The 25,246-nt window shown below is 39.6% G+C and overlaps 1 protein-coding gene across 1 annotated transcript in view; it reads right to left on the minus strand.

Moving 5' to 3' along the window:
- The window catches only part of tead1b (TEA domain family member 1b), a 37,424-nt gene extending 26,333 nt beyond the window's left edge, over window positions 1–11,091 (minus strand). The window contains exon 1 of the mRNA XM_062423002.1: window positions 10,867–11,091. Within this exon, the coding sequence (XP_062278986.1) occupies window positions 10,867–11,023 (157 nt within the window). The 5' untranslated portion in view covers window positions 11,024–11,091. The remainder of the gene's footprint in view (window positions 1–10,866) is intronic.
- Window positions 11,092–25,246: the final 14,155 nt, after the last annotated feature.

A 25,246-nucleotide genomic window follows, 5' to 3' on the forward strand; every position in this document is an offset into this window, starting at 1 on the left:
ACCTCTACAACCTTGGCTTAAAACCCACTCTGCACTACCCAGCCACACTGCTCCTCAAACCACAGACGGCGGTAGGAGAAGGTTAAGTCCGTTCAGGAGGCCGGCGTCTTCCTGAACAAACGCTGGCAGTGCATGGTTGAAGATGCAGGAGAGGAGAGGGTGAGTGAACAAGCTTGTGGCTAGCATGCTAATATGCTAGCTCACACCAAGAATGGACGACCTATGCAAACATTTCTCACAAACTTTTCTGAGGGCAAGACTACACCCTGGTTTACCTAACGATGTTACCTACTCGAGTAAACAATTCCTCAATTGAGACAGTTGACAGATTAGTCGTTCTTGCAAAAACTTAGTAGTGACGTTGCCAAGAATCTGCAATATTCAGTATATTACCTTTAAAATGTTTGAGACACTTGAAACATGATGTTTGATGTGATGGGAATCACACAGGAAGCACAATCACAATTTATTCAGTGTTTAACATAAAGCCATGTTGGTTCTGTTGAATACCCATCATCAATCACCCATTTGTGTTTATAATAAATAATTGTATATTATAAGCCATAATTAACCAACTAGTTTATTTATAGTTCTGTCCAAAAGAGAATAGTCTTAAAACTGTAAATTGAGGATTATTTATATATATATATATATATAGTAATAATTATTGATGTAGAACCCTAACCCTAACCCTAACATGTTTGGCAATATCATCAGGCCCTGTCTCATCGTGCATTACTGGTTAAGAAAGCAGAACAGCTTCTGTTGAGCAGAGAGCTTTTTTCCATTGTGTTAGCTTACAGAGCGACAGAACTAACACAAATCAAGTCATGTTGTTGCACTGTGAGCTGCAGAGTTAGTATGCTGAATGAAGCTCTGCCGACACACATTGCTGCTGTTTAGATCTTTAAGGTAATTGACAATTGTGAATTTCACTGAGGATTTAAAAATCCAGCCATGGCAAAAAATTAAAGTTATCTTTTTATAAAGCAGTGTGTAACTGTAATTAACAGCTCTTTAAGAATCCATTTTTTCTCTGGACACCAAAAGAAATCAATACTTAACTTCAAATGACCTTATTGAGCTGGATAAAAGGTTTTATTGCAGGGGCAGGGTAAGGAGCGGTTGAGCTAATGTGTTAGTTGAACAGTGGGGGATTAAAGGTGAGGTGTTGTCTCAAAATCTTACAAGACATCACAAAGCAGCAGGTCACTAACCTGAGCCTTCCTGGAGACACTGAGAGGATTACAGCAGCCAACCTCTGCTGAACTGTGCCTGTATTCAGACGGGGCTGAGCAGGCAAAGACAGCCTCTTTATCACCCAGCAGGTCCAGCCCATTCTATTTCCTCTCTCCCTGCTCAACGCCTCTCAAATGAGGCCAGAGCAGAAACCTGCTAGTCCCAACTCTGTGCAATATACTCACAGGGGACCAATTTGCACAGCCAGCCCTTGTCTGAATCACTCTATCAATTAGGAGCCACTGTGTTTATCATCACATACATTATTGTAGAGGATGGCCTGGTCATTGTGTTGAGGTGTGCCTCTCAGGAGAGGGAAAGGGATGAAATAAATGACCAGGGAGTGAAGCCACAGTTGGACAGGCTGCTGGACTAATCTGAAAGGACGGCTGTAATTATGGGTCTCCCGAGGAACTAGCTGTGTGGCAACTCCAATGTGTGAACATGGCGCTAACAGTCAGTAAGGTGCACTGTCCCCCACCCCCCCTTCTCCACAACAAAGTAAGGAACTGAGTCAAATCAATATTTTCAATCTCTTGGAATCAATTCAGCATCTGAGCACAAAGGAAGACATGTTGGCTGTGGCCAATATGTATAAATGAAAAGTCAAACTTTGTGGTCATGATGGGCTGCATGACTCACGTTCTTTTGTCATCCTGAGCACAAGCTGGGGGAGTCTTGTCTGAAAGTTGTAATTGAGTCCAACTTTGAAGAGAGGAGAGGTCCCAAACAGTTAATGCCTCTCAACAGTGGAAACAACCCTGCTAGTCACGACATCATAAACAAGCACTTAATGTTATTATATATTACAAAGAAATAGGATTGGACATATAGGATATAAGGTCAGACCATAATACAGCACTGAGTATGATCATTTTACGGCTGTGGCTGCAGTTCCTTTGTTTCCAGGGACGCTGTTCAGTGTCGAGAGACCTTTCTCTGTAACACAAACAGCAAAGAAAGAGATTACAGTCTCTGTTCGCACTAGAGTGAGGTCCCTGTGCTCTGGATGAGAGAATAACACTGGCATTCAGATTCCATTCATATGTTGATTACACAAAATGGTCCCATCAGTGTGAGATGATCTCATCAGAATAAAAGTGTTTCATCAATGGGATATGATGTAATCAGCATGAAACAGATGATTTCTTGAAGAGAGCATGAAAGTGACACTGCATCTTTAAGAAGCCCAGTGTCTCACTGTGTTTTAGTCAAACAAAAGCAGCCAATTGGGAACATGCAACCTGAAACCAGAAGCCTGGCTCAAAGGGCCTCACACAGACCTCAGAGCTGGGACACACCCCGTGTACTCCTGATTCAGGCAGGCAGGCAGAGAGCCGAGGCCTGCAATCCAACCGTTCAGTGCAAACACTTCTACTCACACAGTCAGAAAGTCACTATCAGACTCACTAATCATGTAGTCCGGGCTCTTTCTATAGTACTTCTGTAAATTTGTAAAAATTAGAGATCTACTAGGACTCAATTTCTACAACAATTGATATATAATCTGAAACATGCAACACATTTGATTTGGCAGCAATTTAATGTGATACCATGGTGCGAGCCAGAAAAATTAATTTTGATTTCTTGCATTTCAAAGTGTAAAATGACGCCACTTCAACCCTTTCAGATAATGATGCACTGCACGTTTTGGTCATTTGATAATCATGAATACCGAACACCCAAAATTCAAAGCAAAAATCTCTGCCTCACAACATCACCTCTTTATATCCCTCTTCCAGTGATGTCATCTCGCAGCCTGGTCAGCATCAGTGCTGCTCACACTTTGAGCCTCATGTTGTAAGTCGTGAACCCCCCACAACATGAGGCTGTGGGCAGGAATCTCACACGAGCCACATGTTTTGGTTGGTCATCACAACATGTACACAACTTAAGAGCTGAAATCTGACCCCTGATCAGACTGCCATGAAATGATATGTTGTAGTCAGATATCTGCTACTCTGCGACACCTTCAACCTGAGCCTGAACCATGAGAAGATACCAGTGCTGTGGAAGAAATTCTGCCTGGTTCCTGATCCCAAGAAGATGACTCCATCTGGCCTCAACAACGATTAACTAGTTTCCCTCACATCTCTTGTGATGATGGTGCTGGAGAGACTGGTCTTGGCCACTGAGGGAGAAGCTTCCAGCAATGAGGGATAACAAGTCCAGGGCTCTGATTGAAATGATGGAGAGTCGTCCAGGAGCTCCCCAGGGGAGTGTGCTGTCTCCCTTCCTTCTCGCCTTGCAAACCTCAGACTTTCAGTACAACTCCGTCATGCCACTTGCATAAGTCATTTGACATCTCTGCAGTGGTTGGGTATATAAGTGATAGGCGGATGGAGGAGTACAGAGCACTGGTGGACGATTTTGTTGAGTGGTCTGGAAGAAATCATCTGCTTCTGAATTTAACGAAGACCACAGAGTGTGTGACTTGAGGAGGAAGAGGACGGTTAAACAACCCCTGTATTCTGCGAGAAGATTTTGGCGTGTTGGACAACTTTGCACACTTGACCGATGTATATGTTATATGTTTATATTTTATAATATTTATAGTGTGTGCGCTAAGGTTTTTTCTTATATTCTTGTATTGAGCTATTTTATTTTGTTATTTGTTGTGGTTTGTTTGTTTTTCGATAGATGTATTTTCCTCTCTTCTAGTATTGAAGTTTAGTGTGTATTTACGGTGTCCGTGCAAATCATGGATAACCTACTGCTGTAACACAAGAATTTTCCAATTTGGGATCAATAAAGTACATCATCCATCCATCTATCTAATATGCACTTCACAATCAATTCTGCTGCTCAGCAACAGCACAGCTCTAAATGTGGATCCATTTTGGGGCTGAGTTTCATTAAGTGCACATTCTCGGAGCATCTCGGAAACACACATGGTTAATAAAGATATGAACAAACTGAATCAAGCAAAACGAGTACAGTGAAATCAACTAGACCTCATATTATCTATAATCTGGATTTTTCTGTCACCTGTTGTCCAAACACTGACTAGTGTCTACTGGACATCTCATTTGTCTTCCTCTCTCTGGCCAGAGGTGTAAAACAACAGAAGCAAAAGTAAAAGTAACAAGAAACAGTAAAAAGAGAAAAGATCACATTAGAGCTGCAACAAATACTTGATAAATCGATTAGTCGATTTACAGAAAACTAATCAGCAACTTTTCTTTTTTGAAAAGGTGATCATATATATATATATATATTTTTTTTTTTTTTTTTTTTTTTAAACCAAACAATCAATTTATCAAGGACAATCATCAGATTAATCGATGACCAAAATAATAGAGACAAGAAGACACAAACTGACAAACCTTTCATACCTCATGAATGACACTCTTTCTCGAACATGCTTTTAAATCACCTGCTAAACTGGAACATTACAAAGAATAACATCAATATAAAACTGAGTGTAAGTTTCTATTTAGTTTTTGCTCAAAAGCTCTCTCACCGTCTCTCTTTATTAAAAATATTAGTCAGTTACTGTACATGAAACAATGTATAAATGTCATTAATAGATACACCTTTTCAGCACATTATTGTCTGACATGTGCCACCCTAGTCAGAAGGAGGGACATAAAACCAGGTCACTTCATGCTTGTTGACCCATTTCGATAAACCAAAGACATGTTTGATCCTCATCACTGTGTCAGGCTGAGAGAAGTATAAGACATCTCCATAGCGACCCGTAATGAATAAGACCAGTTTGTCACAACCCAACCTTCAAATCTTGATTCCTTATTCAGGATGACTTCTTCCTCCCTTCATCATAACTGCATCAATACTATTTACACTTTCGACAGTTTCTCCTTTTTAGAAAGAAATACAATAATTGGACTTTTTTCACTACCGTGTGTGAAAACACGGTAGTCTTACACTGACAATGGCAGGGTAACAAATGAGGGATTATTCTGGAGGTGTGTGATGCCTCTCCTGCAATGAAGTTCCTCACACTCCATTCTGAGTGAATGCAGGTGACTCGGGGAGCCTGAGCTGATCCCAGAATTCCTCATTATCCGCCCAGCAGGGAGGATCAGGTCCACTCGCTCTGTCTCAGAGCATGCTCGGCCCGGTGAGACGAGCCCCAGAGGAGCACAGTGTTGGGCCATCGGGGGCAAGCCAGGTCTGCTCATTATATCTAACTCATCCTTGGCATCTCTGCAAACCAAGTGCCACTTAGTTCCCACAGGAGGGGTCTAGGCTGGATCACTGACGAGATGGCAGAGCAAACAGTAGAGTGGTAATAGGAAAAGCTTTACATCAAAAGACACGTGAGGATGGAAGCATCGTGTCGCCTGTAAGGTGAACATTACAACATGTAGGGATTTGACTGCATTTTTCATTTTTTTAAATAAATATATGCATTTAATGGTATGCTGCCATTTAGAGCTGTAATAATCGATTAATCTATGGAAAGAAAATTAATCTGCAACTACTATGATTATTGAATAATCGTTTAGGTAATTTTTAAAGTAAAACTGCAAAATATTTGCTTCGATTTAGGATTGGTTGGACAAAGTAAGACCTTAAGGATGTCACCATGGACTCCATGATGTAATGATAAGCATTTTTCCGGTTTTATTGAACAAATGATTAATCGATCAAACGTAAAATTAATCAGCAAGTTAATCAATCAGAGAAATACTCCTTAGTTGCAGCCTCACTGCTATTTATCAGAACAAGATAAGACACAGTGACACAGGCATAAAAAAAGTGGTTTGAAATTCCCATGAAAGGTCTCCATCATAATTGTTAGAAAGGACTTTCAAGCTCTGGCATCAAATACAAATGGTGGTTTTGCCTCTTTAGAAGGAAAAGCAAGAAAAACACCATGTGGTATAGCCTACAAGTAGAGTATGTATTTACATATTTATTTGTCAGCAGATGGAATAGAAATCAGTTCTTGCCTTTTTTTCCAACAGTAACTGAGAAAAATTTACCAATGTCATTTAGCTTGCGGGGCAAGTGCAAATACATAACTCAATGAATAAACATACAATTTGAGTGAAGCGTGTTGTTTCATTTATCAACTCTATTTCTGGGATAAATGAATGCAGCCTAGCACAGCAGGTGAATTATGCAAGTGCAGAGTCTTAGGCCTTTGGCTAGGGGCCAGTGCCCCCTATTTCCCTTTTCCTAAAATATTCTCCTAAGTAAACTCTGGGGCCATGGCAAGTGTCCGGGTGATGCAGTAGACTATGCAGATGTAGTGTCTTCAATCGCAGTTACAATTAGCCTCAGAGAATGGGCACAGTGCCAGTCAACACTGGTCTCAGCACATCCAAAACACTTCAGGTAAACACCACAATAAGCTAAGAAGCAGAAATTAGAAATTGTTTTATACCACTACACAGTTGCTATAGAGACTGTTGCTAATTAACTGCACTCTAGCCCAGGATAACAAAGGGCTTAAGGGCACTCAGGGCAGCTCCTCTTGTGATGAGCTCTGTGTATGGAACACTATGCCATCCCCTGAGTCTCTCAACTACAAAATACCGGTCTCCTTGTAGCCAACTTTCATCTTAGATGCCTTGAGAGGTTTTGTGTGTCGTCTGTCTGTGGCTGTTATAAACCCTATAGACCTGGATTAAAGCGTCATATCAGCCTCACCACTGTTAGCAGGGCCCTTCGCCTTTTAAAAGACAAATCACTAGATGTTTTAGACAAATCAATCCCTTGCAGTTGCATGGAGGACCACTTAATTGGTTACTTATCATCTCTGATGGCATTCCAAAGAAGTGCACAGCATACATCGCTAAGGAGCAACTCATAGATGGAAATCTGAGGCATACAACCAAAAAATATATATTCTCATGGCAATGAAAGTATCTTGGTTTTTATAGGGACGTGCACCCAGGGTAAGATTTCCATTTTTAAAATTATTATTAGGTCTTTAACTAGTAAAGCTACCTCTATACATCGGACTGATTTTTGTTTTTAATTTCTTATAACAGATTTTATACTCAAAGCCTTGTATTAAGCAAAGAAGGTACGAGATTGGGTTCATCTGTCAGACACAGTGGTTCTGAAAAAGCAAAAAATACTATAAGAGCAGTAAGATGCAAAACGCCCTTTTCCTTGGTACATAACCGCTTTAAACAACAAACCATATATTTGTTTTGGCAACTGATAACTGAAAGTTTTTATTCAGAGGGAGGCAGGGGTTAAAAAAAATCTAACACTGTCAATATTGTCCTAGCAAGAATGTGACAACATTTATTTTTCATTTGCTTATGTTGACAAACAGAAGAGTAAGAAAATGAACACCTGAGTCAAATATACCTTCAGAGAACAATGGGCCAGATGCAAGAACCACTTGTACGCACAGATTCGTTCTTAAACCATGCATACGAGTGATTTACGAGGATTTGCCGCATTCACCAATTTCCTCGTATTTTGGATTTTCTCTTAGGTACGAACAAAATTTACGAGTGATGCAGGCCTGTTGTACCTCTCACGCACAACCAACCTGCAGTCCTCCAAAGCAATAAAGCACGACTGTTACTGTCTAATTGTTTAATGGCAGTGTGCCAACGATATCATGTCTTTTGGGGAAATTTTTTTCCGGGGGGGTTTGACATCATATACTATAAGCAAGATATGATAATCACTTAATGAACACATAACACCTCCACACGGGTACCCTCATCTCCAGCTTCTTCTGCCGGTTTGCCCTGCGTTGTCATCCCGGGTGTTAGCAGGTCTGTGCTGACAGCAATCCGCCAGCAGATATTGTCAGTATTTTAGAGACCCCTGAGTAATGGGTGTGAGCTACAGGGGATGTAGAGAAGGGGGGGAAAGTGTATACTATGTCCCGTTCATTAAATTGCACTTCTGAATCCATAATCATGATGACATTACTCTGTTTGTAAAATAATTAGGCTATTTAGTATAAAGAAGTAGGCTATTTAACAATTTAGGTAGATATATCAGTCATTTGAATTGACAATTGAAACTATGATATAATGCAAGCGTACAATATAAATATTAGCGGCCGAAACTACAAAGCGACTTGTCCACAGTTACTTTTCCACAGTTACTTTTCCACAATATAAACTGACTATTTATTAATAACTGTTATTCCTTTAATTGAAATATTGCTTATCGAAGTAATAGTTTAACTCCCTGGCTGATGACATCCTCTGGCATAATTCATGTTCAGTCATTTTTGTTTTTATTTCTGTGATGCTGCGCGCAACAGCTGAGACAGCGTTCACAGCACAGGTCATTTTTCCTCATTCTTTGTCTTTCTCAGGACCTTTAATTCCACCACTAACATTAAATAATAATATGTGTTTCTGTTGATCTATTTCTGAGAGCGGGACCTCAGTTTGAGAGCTCGTAAAGTTCTTATTCTTAGTCTTTAGTGCCATTTTCATGAATGGAGCTTCTCCACAACCTGCGGGTCGTCTGACCTTATATGGTATTTTGGGGGCGTCATTCATGTTAATTTACTATTCTCGGGAACGCGCGTTCATTTAGAACAGGTGGGATTCAGTCATTTACGGCTGTTTCCTGGTGATACGAGTGTTTGGTGAATCCGACGTTGCACACTCGTAAATTCCACCTCACGAGAAAAGTACGACAGATTTAAGAAGAAAAATACGAACATATTCTTGCATCTGGCCCATTGTGTAAGATCACTGAAAAGGGGAAAAAAGGAGTTCAATCACATTCCTATCATTCCTCAATGGATTAAAAAATGTAATTTAAGTGGCCATGGCTCTATTGTGATTGTCTGTGATTTATAGGATTTGGTTGAAATAAATTCACAATGGTAAAGGCATCAACACCATACTACTGGATAGTCCTGATGCCTCTGAATGTCACTTTGCCACAAAACAACATTCAACAGCTCAACATTTCTAGATCTAAAATGACCAATTGACTATTTACATATGTGACTGTGCATACATACACACACTTATAAGCCATCACACTATGCAAGGTTGCCTGTACTGTTCCTCTAATTTGATATTTCTTAAACAGTGTGGTCTAGTAATGCCCTGACACTGTCTATTCTAAATTAAACATGGCTGCTTTTTTCTCCTAGAAAGACCTGTGGCATCTTTTATGCCTTCCTGGTTTTTGGGGAATTGTTAGTTATGATGGGATTGGCACTGTGCTTCAGCAACAGTTGTGTGGCTGAACAACAAGCATCCAGAAAAAGCACACATACATCAGACTGATTTCAATCTGTTCCCTGTTACATGGTCCCAACAAACTCAGATATGGTAAGAAACAGGACTGCATCCACAAATCTGCCTTTAATCTCCAAAAGATAAATAAATAAAACGTAGCTCTCCTGTCTTCCTACAGCTCTTTCCACAGACAACACAGACATTCTGCCACAATCTTACAGCATGAAAACATGTGTTTCAGTATCCTCTCTGTGTCCACACCTAAAAATGTAAGAAAATCATTTCACTGTTGTGTCTAACAGGTCTGACTGAGTTACAGTAAGAGACAGTCCAAGGATACTGATGAGACGGATACAGAACACATCTGGGAGGATGAACCTCTGTTAAAACCTGCAGTCTCTGCAGCAGATTTGAAGAGAGATTTAAAGCCACAATAACAAAAACAAAAAAAAGGTTTTGTTATTGTGTGTTTAAAACCACAGCATCTTACGCAATCAAGACCCACAGTATACCTGCTTTTTTCTTTTATAGCCCAAAGAAAGAAAACATGATTCAGTTTGAGTTATTTTTTTAGTCTGTAAGCTATTTTCATGAGGTATGTTGGTTGCCTTTTATCCTAGTGTATGTTAATGCCTGTTAAAATAAGTTTTCATCTATTTATCTACCTAATCTGATTAATGAGAAAAGCTTAATTTCCCACACTATCCAAAAATTGACAAAAATAGTATATTTGAGAGAATATTTATAATGTCAATGTCACAGGCTACTAGAGAGCTGAACATTTGCATCATATTAAAGATGTCCACTGAATAACAGCGAGGCCTGCACTTAACGCTGCTCATTTCTAACTACAAAAAACTGAATTGTCATGCTTTAATCCACAGGAGAGGGACGGCTTCTGTGGTCGTCTCGCTCCGGATGTGGACAGGGGAAAACAGTGGGGAGGGTCCTGTTGTCTGAGCCCACATCTTTGTAGTGGCAGCTGAGGGGGTTTTCACTGCAACTCCTAGAATTTACATTTTGTTTGGCCGGAGGGGTCACATGACAGCTGCAAGCGAATGCTCTGAGGGGCTTTCTGCTTTCACTTGACACTGACAGGCTATGAGACAGTCCAACACCACAGAGAGAAAATATTCCCTCTTTCCATGACATCACCCAGCCAGGAATGGGGGAAGTGGAGGGAGGAGAGGGGGCACAGCTGGTGGCAGCCGCAGTACCATCTGCTACTGACTAATAGTTCATGCTGCTTTACTTATAAACTTGCACTTCTGTGAACCAGAGTGGCGTCTGTAAGGCCACCATCAGAGAACACATCACAGGTTAATCTGAGATTGAGTCTTGTATTACATTACTCATGTACTGATGCATTTCCCCCGTTAAGCTCTTTCCAGTTCCAGCTTGAACAAAAACACACAAATACACAGATCAAGACTGGATTTAAACTTAGGCATGCACACTCCCCATCTGTACTCACCATACATCTTTCCCTCATCAGACAAGATGATCTTCCTGCGTCCACAAGGAGGATAGATGGCCAGGGCCTCCTGGAAGCTCTGTTCAATGTCAGGGCTCCACACCCCCTCGGCATCATTGTCCACAGGCTTGTCTGCCGAGTCGCTCATCCTCTCCATGTCCTCGGCAGGGCTCTCGCTGCCGCTCCAGCTGCTGGGATCAATCGTGGCGGTTGGGCTCTCCAAGCTGAAGCCTGGAGCAGATTAGGGAGAGACCTGGAATCCCCAATAAACAAACCAAACCATCACTCTGTGACAGTGGACATCTGCTTCCAAAAAAAAAGAGAGAGAGAGAAGAGGCCAAACAAGCATAGACATCGCCAAGAATGTTGTTGACTTGATTTACAATGGATGTTATGGGTTTAATCAATTGAACATTTTCTCTCATGGACTTGTGGAACTTCTAATGAAATGACAGCACATGCAGTAGATGGTTACATTCTAAACTGATTTAGAGAGCGAATAAATGCCTCTTATGGTGGGAAATGCACCCGGTGTGTGAGGTTTGTCTCCATTCAACAGTAGCACTGTTGAGTAGCTCCATCAGTTGGTCTAAACACAAGTGGGTCATGGAGTGATTAACAGATTTTCCACTGAACCTCTATGTAAACGTTTTATAAAGCCTGTACTGCTCGAAAATCAAGCTTTTACTGTAATTCATCACCTGTGTAACTGCTTTTATCTTCATACCTTTCTACAAACTGTAACAAAAGGACATTAGGAGTTTGTTCATAAAATGACAGTTTGATTCCTGGAGCAGCAGAATAAATCCGAAGGGGAAATGAAAGTTGAAGCACTTGCCCTTGAGCAAAGGTACTCCACCCCAAACTCCTCAATAGCCAGCAGGTAAGACTGTGGTCGTACTTGGAAGCTTCCGGGGATACATTTGTGTAACAGCAACTGTGAGGCAAGAATCTCCTCAATAATCATTCATGTCCTGCAAGATTATCATGTATAAATGAAATAAAACAAAAAACAGTGCTACAGTCATCACACCATGACAGCATTTAAAAATCAGAAACTCAAGCTGCACAGAGGCTGTAAACCTACAGGCACAACAAGAAGACCACTGCTTACAGAGAATGGCACAATCCAAGGACCAGCCCCCCTTTGTATATCTTACCAAGTTGGTCACACAGCAGGAAAGAGTCTCATCTCGCCAGCAGCTATTGACAAGATCAACAAGCTCCTGGGTGAATCTGCAGCTAATAAACTGAACTGGCATAAAGAGCAGAATACATTACATGTCCAGTAACATAAAACAGTTATCCCACATATTACAGGAAATTACCATTACAAGCTAAAACTTCATGAATGTACAGAAGTGAGCAAACACAGCAGTGTGTGTGGTAAAATGAGATTCAGCAGGGCTGTGGTCGGTATGGACTGTGCGGACTGGAAGACTGAAAGCATTCTGCACAATGTGGCGTTAGAAGCCGCAGAGTCAGACCCAGAATTTCAAAAGGCTGAAAGAGTTTATTACGGTGGTTAAATGACATGAGAAACAGATCACATACGGTTCTGTGTTGAGAAATCCAGTAAGAACCTGGACCACCTATTATGTAGAGATTGATTAAGTTTATATGTTTAGGATTTTTAAGGCGGAGACGTGCTGGTTTCCAAAGGTTATAAATTGTTATCATACTATTAAAAAATAAGAAGTCCTTATTAAGTTCTCTTTCAGAACTTGCCTGTAAATGCCTGTGTATGAAGCACACTCTAACACTGCACAGAATAGATTATTTAAACATTGAATCACTTGCTGAGGAGAAAAAGTCTCTGACTGCACTATCTGTATACTCCAGACTTGTGTCTCTAGCAGTTATCTGTTGTTCTATGCAAAACGTATACCTGTCTATACTGGGCACATAGCAGCTCTTAGACTTTGGATGTGCAACTGAAGCATACATTTATGTTTGACCGGAGTTTTTAACCAATATGATGCTATGTCAAAAAGTGGGAGCATGAGGACGAGCGTTACATGGCCCTGCCGTGTCCACTAATTAATTTTGGTGGTGGTATGGTGCCAGTACATGTAGCAATGCACCAATAAAAGCAAAAACTGAAGACTGCTTCAAGCAAATATACAAATAATGTAGATTTCAAAGTATTCCAACTATTATCTCTTCAAATGTTTCATTAGGAAGGAAATGAATTCAGCACATTTATTACATCTAAAAAAAATAAACACCATGGGGGCGGGGGGTTGCTGAGCAAAATGTTTTACCGTATGTTACCAGGTTACTGGTGTTAGACGGGCATGCACCGATTACATGCATTACATTATGTTTTCACCAACACATAAACTGTACACACGCTGCACTGTTCACAGCTACACTGTTCACAGCTACACTGCTAACTTCGTACTCTCTGCTCTGGTCATCACAGCCTCAGTGTCACTCTCTCTCTCTCAGTCTCTCTCCCTCTCATCCTCTCGACTGCACACTCTCTACATACTGAGCTATTCCTTAAAGATTTGGTACTTGAACGACACAGTTTAGAAAACATCTAAAAATACTTTCTTTTTTTTTTTAATTCCCCAAGGCTCAGGCCTGACGTGGGGGTCAACTCAGTTCCCGCAGGGCGCCAGGCTTGCAAAACAGTAGTTGAAACTCCACTCCAATAAAGAAAAAAACTCCACAGGGTATCTTTAAGTACACAACTGTATCTGGATGCACATCGCTGCTGTGGTTGAACAGATCCAGTGTGCATACTGGCAGAGGACTGCAGCTGTTGTTGTGTTTGTGTCGCGTTGCTTTCCCTGCAGAGCCAACGTAGATGAGGTGTGAGGTGAAACTACCACACCGTCCTCCGCTTTATTCCCATGCATCCACAACCGATTTACTTGTGACTTTTTTTCTCTGGTCCAGCACAAGCCAAACCCCCCCCCCAAAAAAAACAGACTGGACTTTTAATAAGAAGCAATCTGAGAGTTTATGTCAACTGTCAAACTGTTACTTTCCTTACCTTTAATTCACCATTAAAAACACTTCCATATTTTGCCTCCTTTACTAACAGTTCATTGAGGTTTTCTCTATACTTAATCTCTCCCCTCTTTCCAGACAACTGCTTCCTCCCTGAGCAGGATCCTATTCAAGCAGCACAAGCTGTCAGGAAGTGGGAATAGTAGCATATGTTTCTTCCAGCATGTCAGTTCATGAGGGGGAAAGGGGGGATGGGAGCAAGCTGTTGGGGGGAAAAAAAAAACTCCCAGAGAGCAGAGAGAGCTTTTACTGAATTCCGTTTTTGTGTGCTGACTGCTGACGCTGCAAATCTAACTCACAAACTGATGAGGGAGGGGAAAATAATTCCCATTTCAACCACTAAAAGGCCGGGACTCTCTAGATGTGCTCCTCTCATCGCAGCCGAATGATGAACTACGCTGGTAATCACTTCCAGCTTACATTTTCGTAGCACCATCGGCTTCTGAAGAAAATATTTGTTTCTGTCCTCATCAAGCCCAAACAGTTGAATTACAGCAGTGTTTGTAAAAGCTTAAGTACTGTTGAAAATGTTATGACTTTGGATGGATATTTTTCTCTAATGTTGCAGCCAGTATTTTTCAATAAAGCTTTATAATGCCAAATCTACTAAAACATTATTTTAAACCCTTTAAAAGCACAAAATCATCCACATGAGTTCTCAAAGAAACCCAAGAAAAAAAACAAATACTACAACTCCACTATTATGTCTTATGAAAAAGCACATAAGATTATTTTATCAGCTTACTGGTTCTCTATTTTATAGTTACCGTAGGTTAAAGTTTTCCTCTTGAATTTTTGTGATGTTTTAAACATTCTTTAGTGGCTCTGGCAATCACACCGACTTGATTCGTACAACCTGTTATTTCTCTTCTCTTCCCAGGGTCCAACATCACACCAGGTAATAAAAGTACCCTCAAGAGACTTCCTTTAACTCCACCTTATACCCTGTCTGACAACAAAACACACACATAAAAGAACTGATGTCAACACCAAAGAACTACAGTAGATGAAAAGTGTTATTTCACAAAATTATGAGAATATTGAATAAACTAATGTAACGCATACACAACGTAAAGCTCTAAAGCACACTGTACTCATCTTGTCAAAGCCAGAGTTTGTATCGGAGAGAATAGAGTTCATTTAATTACAGACGCCTGAAAAGATGTGAAAGGATAAAATGTTCTCATCTTTACTAATAGGAAAATCAAAGCTCTGTTTGTGGTTTTTATTAATGAGGAGAGAGAAAAAGATGACAAGAACTTGATGCAGCACGGAGTAATGTGTAAAATCACACAGCACTCTTCCACCCTGCAACAGACAAACATTAATACTTTTCCTCAACAGAAATGATTTTATAAACAGCGTTTCTCCAGAGAGCTTTTCTCCTCAGGATGTTGATCGTTATCTGAGGGAAAATTAAACAAGTCGACTAATAGTTCAATAAACCTGACAACACTGCATCAACTGACTTTTGACTTCCATACCACACAACAAATGTTGATTGGGTTTTATTATCACGTAATCACACACTGTCCACACACTGTCACATTGTAGGGGCAGCCATTCATGTGCTCCCAGCACGGTGTCAATGCAAGGCAACAATCCCAAAGACCAGCAACATTCAAGCTGTCCGGATACATCTGAAGATAAATTTCAGCCATGACTGACGCAGTTAAAGTTAGACACAGCGTAAATCATGTTTACGTCTTGGCCAACAAATATCCTCTGGTGTGTCATACAGTTTAATCCTTGAATCAACAAATTCCTTCAGGCTCCCGTCATACGCCACATACTTTTTTCTTTTTTTATTAAAGCAACTATGATCACAAACTAGTTCTTACTTTTTTATCCAAGCGATGTTTAGAAACCTCAATACCAGATAAGTCTAGCATTAGATATCAAAGTATGCTTTAAGTGCACTTTTCTTCCCCACAGCCTTTTTCCATCTGCTTCTTTGTCATCTGAGTAATATTTAGTGTCTTGAATTCAGATATGGAGGACTTTGCAATTTGTTCCACAAATTCAAAAATTGTTGGCAAATGTTAAATTCAACTTTAGCTAACAGACGTTTAGAGAAGGTAGAAATACGTCATATATATTAACATGATTAAAACATGAGTATCGACTAATGCAACAACTTATCATTCATAAATAATGTACTGGAAGATTTAAGCATTAAGCAACAAACACATATGATTATAAATTATTAACATTCCTGCAAACAGTTATGACAAGTTAAGTACATATGTTATTACATTAAATGATGCTTAATCCTGTTCTTAAACTATGAAGTGATAACTGACCCACCATATTTTGTACTGCTGCATCGGTTTTTATTTGTTCCAATTTTTTTTTTTTTAGTGTGGATGACTTGCATAAATATCCCTCCCTCTTTCATTCCTTCTCCTACTGTTCAAACTACAAAATGTCAAATTATTACCAATACAATGTGTGGCGTGGTGGAATATTAAAGAAGGGAATTGGTGTATGCATTAAGAGATGAAAATAATGTGGAGTAGGGTTATTCATGTGTGCACAGTAGACAGTGAGCACACGCATTTTCCTCTTAAATATCAACCATAACATCAACCTATGTATTGACAAATTAAACTGATAAACGTGTTATCTAATGTCCTCTCATACAAAGAATAACGTCTGAATAAAAGTGACATCCATCCACACCAGATTAGCTTCTTTGCATCCATTGACATCAATTGGATGCTTTTGCCATGTTCAACGTGTGAAGAACCAGGCAGAGTTGTCAGTGACGGCGGTCTCTTAGTGCCACAGAATCTGTGGACTAATTATGTCCGTCAGAAGAAGGTAAGAATGTCACCCATAGAAACACTTGTGGCTTACAGATAATTGCATACTTCTGTCTTTGCAGGGTGTACACCATAGAAATGGTCTTATTTGTGAGATGCGGGGTGGAGATGGCCCGCGATGCAATAAGTGAATGTGGTAGCTAAGCAGAGTAGTAGCTGTGACATGGCATTATGGGAAATTACACTTACCGTGAGATTACATAAACCACTCACCAAGCTGGAATCCAGCTCCTTAAATTAAGAGAACCCATTTCACCCATCAGACAGAGCAAGGTAATGAAATAGCAGATGAGAGGTCTCAAATGTAATTTTCCATGTGGAGTTCTTTTGTGCCGTTATCTCAGAGGGTGCAATAATGATTCTGTGAATGACTTTTGTGCACCCCATAATGGCCCACAGTAGTTAAGGCCACAGTGTGTAAAACTATAATTACCATGTGATTTCAATACTCAACATTTTCCACATGTTGTAAAGACTATCCTGGCCTTTGCATAATTAGAACAGCAATGTGAAAAGTATTTCATTTTGAGCAACGCGTAACAAACTATGGACATTTACAATAACAGACATAACTCAAATTCCATTTAGCTTTTGTCATTAAAACACAATTACCTCGGGAAAAAGCACATTTATGGGTAACGTCTTTGACAGAACGTCTTTGAGGACCTTGAGATGCAGTTATAGGATGGAGGGCACACACAAAAATAAACTTAACCTAAAATCTATGGAAATATCTTTTTGAATTTAATTTGTTTAGAAATATTTTCTTCTCATGTAAAGTTCAGGCATGCAGCCACTGTTTAAAATAAATTAAAAATCAACCAAATAGGTGAGGTGATAAATATCCCTACTTTCAGTTTTAAAAAAAGGAAAATGTGGAGAACATATTTAACCGGCTGCAATTTCAGACACAACAACAAAATTGGTTGGATGGCAGGGAATATTTTAATTAACGCGCTCACATTGGAAGCATTACATTATTTTATTTAACTATGCAAGAATTTCAGGACAAAACTATTGATCCTGTATTGGATTTTCCTTTAGGTTTCATGTATACATCTACAATTTCAGAGTACAGATGAATGAATAAACAAGGTTTTCAATACCAATTTCCGAAGGTCCGCTGGAGAGGCTAGAAAGCTTACTTATGCTGCCTCTGTTATTGGCAATGGCCTAGTGTTTATTTCATGCCTCTTTGAACCGGCAGGCTTAGGTGCCGTGAATCTGTCTGATATCATCCCACTCAAATCTGAGGCCTGGATCCCACCGCTCAGCAACCATCAGGCCACTGTGGGATCAATCTTTGTTTGCCAGAGAATGGGATTGATTTACAGGTTCTGTCAAAGCAGCCCTCTCTCTCTACCCGCCTCAGACTGAGAAACAGGTAGCAACAACATGACCTGGACAACATCAGATATGTCAGCAGCCCAGAAAAGAGACATAGCTAAAGGTCCTCCACTCTGAACAACAGAGGGGAAAATTGACTGTAAATCTGAGAGACAAAAATCTCCTTCTGAGGATACATCTCTGTCCTTCCAGTAATACCAAAACATATAAAAAATACAATTTACCATTCAAACATGAAATGTAATGAAAGCTCAGAGGACATTTGCCTATCAAAAATTTGCAGTGCATTCCAAACAGCATACACCCATGTCACAGCGATGTGGAGTGCGAGCGGAACACATAAAGCTCAGGAAATTAAAGCTGTAAATAAAGGTCCGTCAGATAAAGGATCTCCTGACAGTTATGAGAGCAGAGCAGGCCGAGGGCTGGCCGTTGGCTCATTCAGGACGCGTGCGGATGGGCATGAAAAAACAAATCACAGTGATGAGCATGAAGGCCACCATTTGCATTTGGCTCTGCCAATTCACACTGACTTTCATCTGTTTTCTTCGTCTCTAGCCATCATTTCTCCCCTTGTGTACTTATTTCTTTTTTTCTCGTGCTTCTTTTCTTCTCCTTTCTTTTTTTTTTCTTGGCAACTACTGCATATCACACTATCATCATAAGAGAGCCTCTTCAGAGGTGGTGACAGAGCCAGGTTACATTTACAAAACATGATGCAATTACTCTCTTTTTACTGCCCACCAATCACCAATAAAGTGACTATATTTTAACATTGGTCCAGATGTCATCACCAGTGATGCAGATATGACAGACCAACAGGTAAAAGGCATTCATTGTTCATTTGTTTTGTATTTTTAACTAACATAAAGTCCAGCTTTAGACTGTTGGGCAAGAAAGTTGAGCATGGTTTATTTTTTTAAATTAGCTTTTTATGATTCAGAAGATCAGTTACCGACAAAGCAGACTTGACCAAAACTCAGTTTACTGAAAAAGTTCTGTCTATGTTATTAAAAGATACTTTGTAAGTCTAGTGTATAAAGAGAAAGAGTCACAGGACATATATTTATTTTGTAAATGTTTATGTATTTAGCATAAAAATAAGAACTGTAATGAACAATTAAAGACATTTTACACAAATTCTGCATAATGTTTATCTAAAACGTATTGTTCAATTATGGTATGTACAAACTATGTGAGCAGTCAGTAAAACAATAATAATAATTTAGCTCAAATAATTTATCAGGAGTTTGAGAACTGCCATTCACTATTCATAAATATTACACAAAGTAACAATAATTTTTATTTTTAGGATTTCTAATTCATCTAAAAATATGTAGATTTTGAAGATCATTGTACTTTAACTAAACATGAAAACATAATTAGTCAGTCATTGTATCTTTTGGGCAATCATGGATAATGAGAAATACGAATTTAAGACTGAGAAAATAAAACGTTGGGACACGACATACAGCCTCAACACTGCAGTCAACACCGTTTTCTTAAATATCTGAAAACCAAGAACTGGTTACTTTGAAAAATCAATATCCTTGTTTGGTGAAAATAAAAAATTCTGACATTTGGAAGCTCAAGACAGTAAAATGAAGACACTATTTACAGGATTTAAGGATAATTCTGCTGATATTGTTTATTTTTCTTATTGTCAACAGATCCAAAGAAAAGGAAACAACCAACAATGAACTGATACTAAACAAGTAGCCTCTGTAGCCAAAACCTGACATATCTTTAATCCTCTGTGACATAAAGATCCATTGTGGTGCAAAAAAACTACTAAAAACACATAAAAGGAGCCACTTGATGACATGTTCTTTCTTTATAATAAACATGCAAGTTATTTTGAGTCAATCCCCCACACGCTGTCCCGCTGCTGCTAACGTTAGCTTACGCTCCAAACCCACAGATGGAAACAGCCACCAACAAATACACTACTTAGTCCTGTTTGAGTAACATTTGCTAAAAATCACAGTGCCCAGCTCTTTTAGGAAATTATGTATCCTTGGCATGTAACGGTGACCCATTGGGAAGTCGGAAACTATGGCGACGCAGACCAACACACCTTTGGATTTGAAGGGGGTTTTTTGCCATATGTTGACAAAAATATAGAATATCACAAGCCTCAACCTTTAATTTGATACATATGCTCAAAATATTGTGTAATGAAGAGATGTTTTGTTTGCTGCCAGAACAGCTAACCCTTGTTGTTTATGATGTAATTATATTGAAAATGGCTGCTACGGGCCTTTTAAACAGACTACACTGAGAACTGAGTTGGTACAATCCAGAGCTCCGTAGCCGTGTCCCAACTAGGACTCCAAACTAATTTACCGGGCACAGCCTGCATATTAATTTTGGGAGCTTACCCTTCAGTCTATCTGTGCCTCAACTGAATCCAGGGCACCTTCAGGCCAGAGAGAGCCTGCCTGATCTGTGTCAGCCATGATAACAATACAGCAACCATTGATTAAAGGTCTCGTGGGAATTTGTTAGAGGCAACGACTGGAGAATACAGTGCCAGAGAGACTTGAATAACCCACATTTGAATACAAGCCACAAATTATACACAGTTTCAGTAAATGAAGTGACTGTGTGCCTTTGTTCCACCGGTTTCCTTTCACTAGTGGGAAGCCGAACACCACCACCACTACTATGTCCAGCACCGAGAGAGGAAGTTGTTGAAGACGAGATTTCCTGCTTTCATTGTGGTTAAGAACTCAAAATGTTTATAGTGGTTTCAGAAACTGACTCATCTAATGATTCATGGAGTACATATTGCTTTTCATCTGCGTCTGTGGCAGCTCATTTATTTGCCTTTTTGTGCAAATAAGAATACGCAGCAAAAAAGTAAGATGATGTCCTGGCGTCTTAATAACTTTTGAAGAACTACACTTCAATAATGAGTGGTTTAGGCATTAAGTTGTCTAAATGTTTTTTTTCCAGCACAAATGACTAAGGTTCCCACATGGTAAAAATTATAAGGCTGTAATATTAAAGTGGTATGACTTCAAACAGTCAGAAAGGCTCAATCATTTGGTGCTTTGTGTAAAACTGGAGAGGCTCAAACATCACTTGTTCCTTTGGAATGAATAGGCAAAATCTCACTGAAGGAAAGTAAGAGTCGACCTAAACGCAGCTTCTATAAGTAAAAAAAAGACCTGTGTTGCACTAACCAAGGTGGTTGACAGGGCCAAAGTGCATTCGGTAGCTGGCAGTCATTTTATGGTTGCAGTACTGAAGCAGATTTACTTAGATGACGTCAGTGGCTTTGAGCCAGCTTTTCCTTTTTGGTGGCACTCTCCACTGGCCTCAATGGGCCCTGCTCAAACTGCTGAGCCGCAGCGCATACTCTAAAATTCCCTTTCTAGACCAGGGTTTACCTCAGGGCACACACAGTCTGGAAGTCTGCGGGAGTGTCCTCTTTTTAAAAACGTGCTTTGACCGTGGTGAACACTGATGTTTTGATGTGATTCTACCGCTGCCACACATCACATCTAATTACACAATTAACGACTCTGTGTCCAGATTCAATTACAGATCACAGATCTTTTTTCTAGCCCTGAATTTGAACAAAAAATAATACTGCATATCATCATTTTAATTAAAATGTGGGACACATAATGTGTTCACATTCCCATGAGGAATGCCACTGTCCCTTACAACGAATAGAAAACATGCTTTGATGCATGTACATGTAGGGTCTAACATCAGTTTCCTGCCAATAAATCTATGGTATGTTCTCCAAAAAACATAAACTACCAATGTTTTCACTGTTGACTGTAACAATATTAACTGAGCATTGACTATATCTAGATAGCAGATATGTTTTCTTTTTAATTTGAGCTCACAAACAACAACAAAAACTATAATTACATTGTGGCACTAAAGAAAAGACTGCTCAACATTACAGTACACCAAATCTACTGAAAAGCCAAATTTACCAGATTTCTTCAAGTGCAATTTTTGACCATGTAATGATTAAGACTTCGTATGAAATGCAAATCTAAATATAGCCTAAAACTTAAGCCGAATACAAGCTTAAAGATTTGTGCACAGTAAGACTCGAGCAGGATTTACAAATAATCTATTTCACACTAATATTAGTGGAATTAAAATGCCATTTTTCAAAGTTCATGAGAAAAGAAACGCTTCACAGCTCTATGGCACCTGTTGCACAGAGCAGCAAGTACACAGGTGCTTCTCATTTATGACCCTCACACACAGACTGTATCTCCTGACATGCTGTGAATCAAAATGGCCAGGAAGAGGAAAAGTTTAGGTTCCTTCTTCAATACTGAGGCATTACTCTTAGATTTATGCACATAGTAGTATCATTATGAGTCCAGGTGTGGTTGTACTGTTTTCAGCCTTTATCCTTATAGTAAATTATACATCTGGTAAGTAAATCTCCAAGTGACCAAGAAAACATGGTCATATCATTAATTAACTGAAATGCATTAGCTTAAAAGAATTTTAAATGCAAAGAAATCAATATACAGTAGTAAGAGGATTGATATGAATGGTAGAATAACCCATTACTGGCAGGAGAGATCAAATCTTTGATGCGCAAAATGAGCAATAGTTTCACCTAAAATACTGTTTTTATCCATTTGACAACCAGCTTAAACAATTTTAGTGTGGATGGCAGAAGAAAAGAAGAGTCTCACTTTGCTTCAAGAAGTAACAAAGTCCACCAAGTGGCTCACAAAAGCACATTATTCTGTCCACACTTCAAACGGAAAGACTACATTCACTAATACTCCTGCTCTCAAACCTCCACAAGGCAGCGTTAAAGAATGAAATGATGCACATTATCTATGTAGATTATACACACACACACGCCAGTAATTTTACTGCAGATAATATCATATTTTAACCGCTCATTTCATAACTCAGTTCAAGTAATTGTGTCCCCTTAATCCAAGGAGTAAATCCAAATTACTAAAAGAAAAATAATAACAATAATAATAATAATATAGTGTAAAAGAGTATAATCATATCTGTAAACTTCTCTACTTCTCAGACTTCTTTTTAGTCTCAGTAACAAACTTAAAGTAATGCATATTGCTCTGATTTATGCTCCATCAAAACGTAGCGGCTGTTTGGGAACTCCTTGTTTCAGAAGTAAAGTCTCGTATGGCCAAACAAAGACAACATCCTATTCTTGCTCAAATGTTATGCAGGCTTCCATCCAACAGGTCCACTGGTTGCATAAGCTGAAAACAAAGCATCTATTTCTACCCCTAATTTTTTTTTTTTTTTTTCTTCCCGGCAAGCAGATTTACACTGTGACATGTCTGAGGTTACGCCTGACTGAATTCAAACTGTTTCCTGGAAATAATAACAGCCCCTTTTTTATGTTAATTAAATGAAAAGTGTTGTGTCTTTCTCATGTATTTTTGTCACTCTATTTTGCACAGAGTTACATAACATGTCAAACCAGTTATAAACTATAGGAAAAAGGCATATTCTACATAGTGACAGCAGCAAAGAACTTGTACAATTTCCATAAGCAGCAGCTCTCCTATTAAAAATATATAGGAGGTGGGACGCTGTATAGTTGCTGCAGCCAACAACTTGTAGTATTAGTGGTAATGGAGGAAAAGTGGATTTTGTTGAAGAACCTCCTGTTTTAACCCCATTGCCGGGCTGCAGCACTTCCCCTCATGAGCTTATTAAACTCATGAAGCAAAAATCTATCAGTTACTCCCCCTCGAACTGATGATCATGAAACACTATTAAAGGCAATGTGATGTCAAGTGAGGCTGGACAGCTGACGGAGCTACAAAAACACACGAGTGAAGAATAGAAATGAATGAGGTGAGATGGGAGATTCATTTTAACAACCCTCTGCTAAATTAATGAAGTAAAGACACTCTTGATTGAATCACAGCTGCATATCTGAGTTGTGTAAACTGTGACCCCATGACCCGACTGGACTGTTTGCTCCGAGCAAACCAAATCTGACAACTAGAAACAGCAAAAGTCTGGCACAAAGAGAAGATCTTTCTGGTGTTTGTTGCAACACCCACTTTCTCAAGCTAACTAACTTGTAGCTAATGAAAGTTTTTTGGCCTTTAATAACAACATGTGCAATTTTCCCAGCATCCACAAAAAAAGTTATAGGGATGAAAGCAGTGTAAGTAAGGAGCAAAAACTCTCTGACACACAGATGGCTGCCACAGCTGGCCTATGATTGGGAGGTTTTAGCTGAGCAGGCATTTCCCAAACTAGAGGAAGGGAAAACAATGAAGGAAACAGCACATAAAAGCTCCATAAACTCCACTGAGCAGCTCTAAATCCACACAATCATCTCACTGTCTTTTACATTATCTGTTACAGTTCACGTTATAGCGGGGTAATACATTTTAAAAAGCTCACAAATGTAAGCTAGTTTTCCTCCACAGCCCCTAGGGTCGATACCCAAAGACTTACAGCTGAGACAGGAGGAGGTTTCTAATATTGTTTTTAAAGCCTCCCCAAAGCATAACAAGAACCTACATTCATGCAGTTTACTATGTTGTTTTAATTTGACTAAACGGGTAGTTTTTGGGGGTGTAAATTATTCGTGCAAGGGGGCTACAGAGGAGCTTTAATCCAGCCTGCAACATGAAACAATAAAAAGGAGTTTAAGCTAACCTTTCCCTCTACAGTTCAGCCGGAGGAGTTACAGTAACATGGAGAGTAGCTCGGAGGGGAGAACAGTGACAAACACACACTAAATAAATATACTTACTCAAAACTTCGCCGACGATTAAAAAAGCAACGTCCAACGTGTTGAAGCAACAAGTCTCTCCGCCGTGTTTTCTTCGAGCTGGTGTGAAAATGCTCCGGTGAAATCTCCCAACAAGTCCCGGCTGAGCCAACAACTACGGAGAGGAAAACAGCAGCGTTTTCAACCGTCATCTTGTCCAAAAAAAATGTTAGTTTATCGTGCTGTAATATTTTTTTTTAGTTCATCCTGAATCCCGCCGGGAGTTTGTGAGGCTCTGACACAAGAGCACACGGCATCTGAGGCTTTTTATAGGGGCGTATGAGCAGGCTTCTTTTCAAAAAATGTAAAAAATGTCAAAGATTTTTCAGCCGCTATGTCAAAGCCATAAGGCTGGTTACACCAAAGTGAGCACCCTGTTGAAACAGAGACCCGGCCATCAGATCATCGAGGAAACAAG

Source organism: Scomber scombrus, chromosome 1, assembly GCF_963691925.1.
Source record: "Scomber scombrus chromosome 1, fScoSco1.1, whole genome shotgun sequence".
Taxonomy (NCBI): domain Eukaryota; kingdom Metazoa; phylum Chordata; class Actinopteri; order Scombriformes; family Scombridae; genus Scomber; species Scomber scombrus.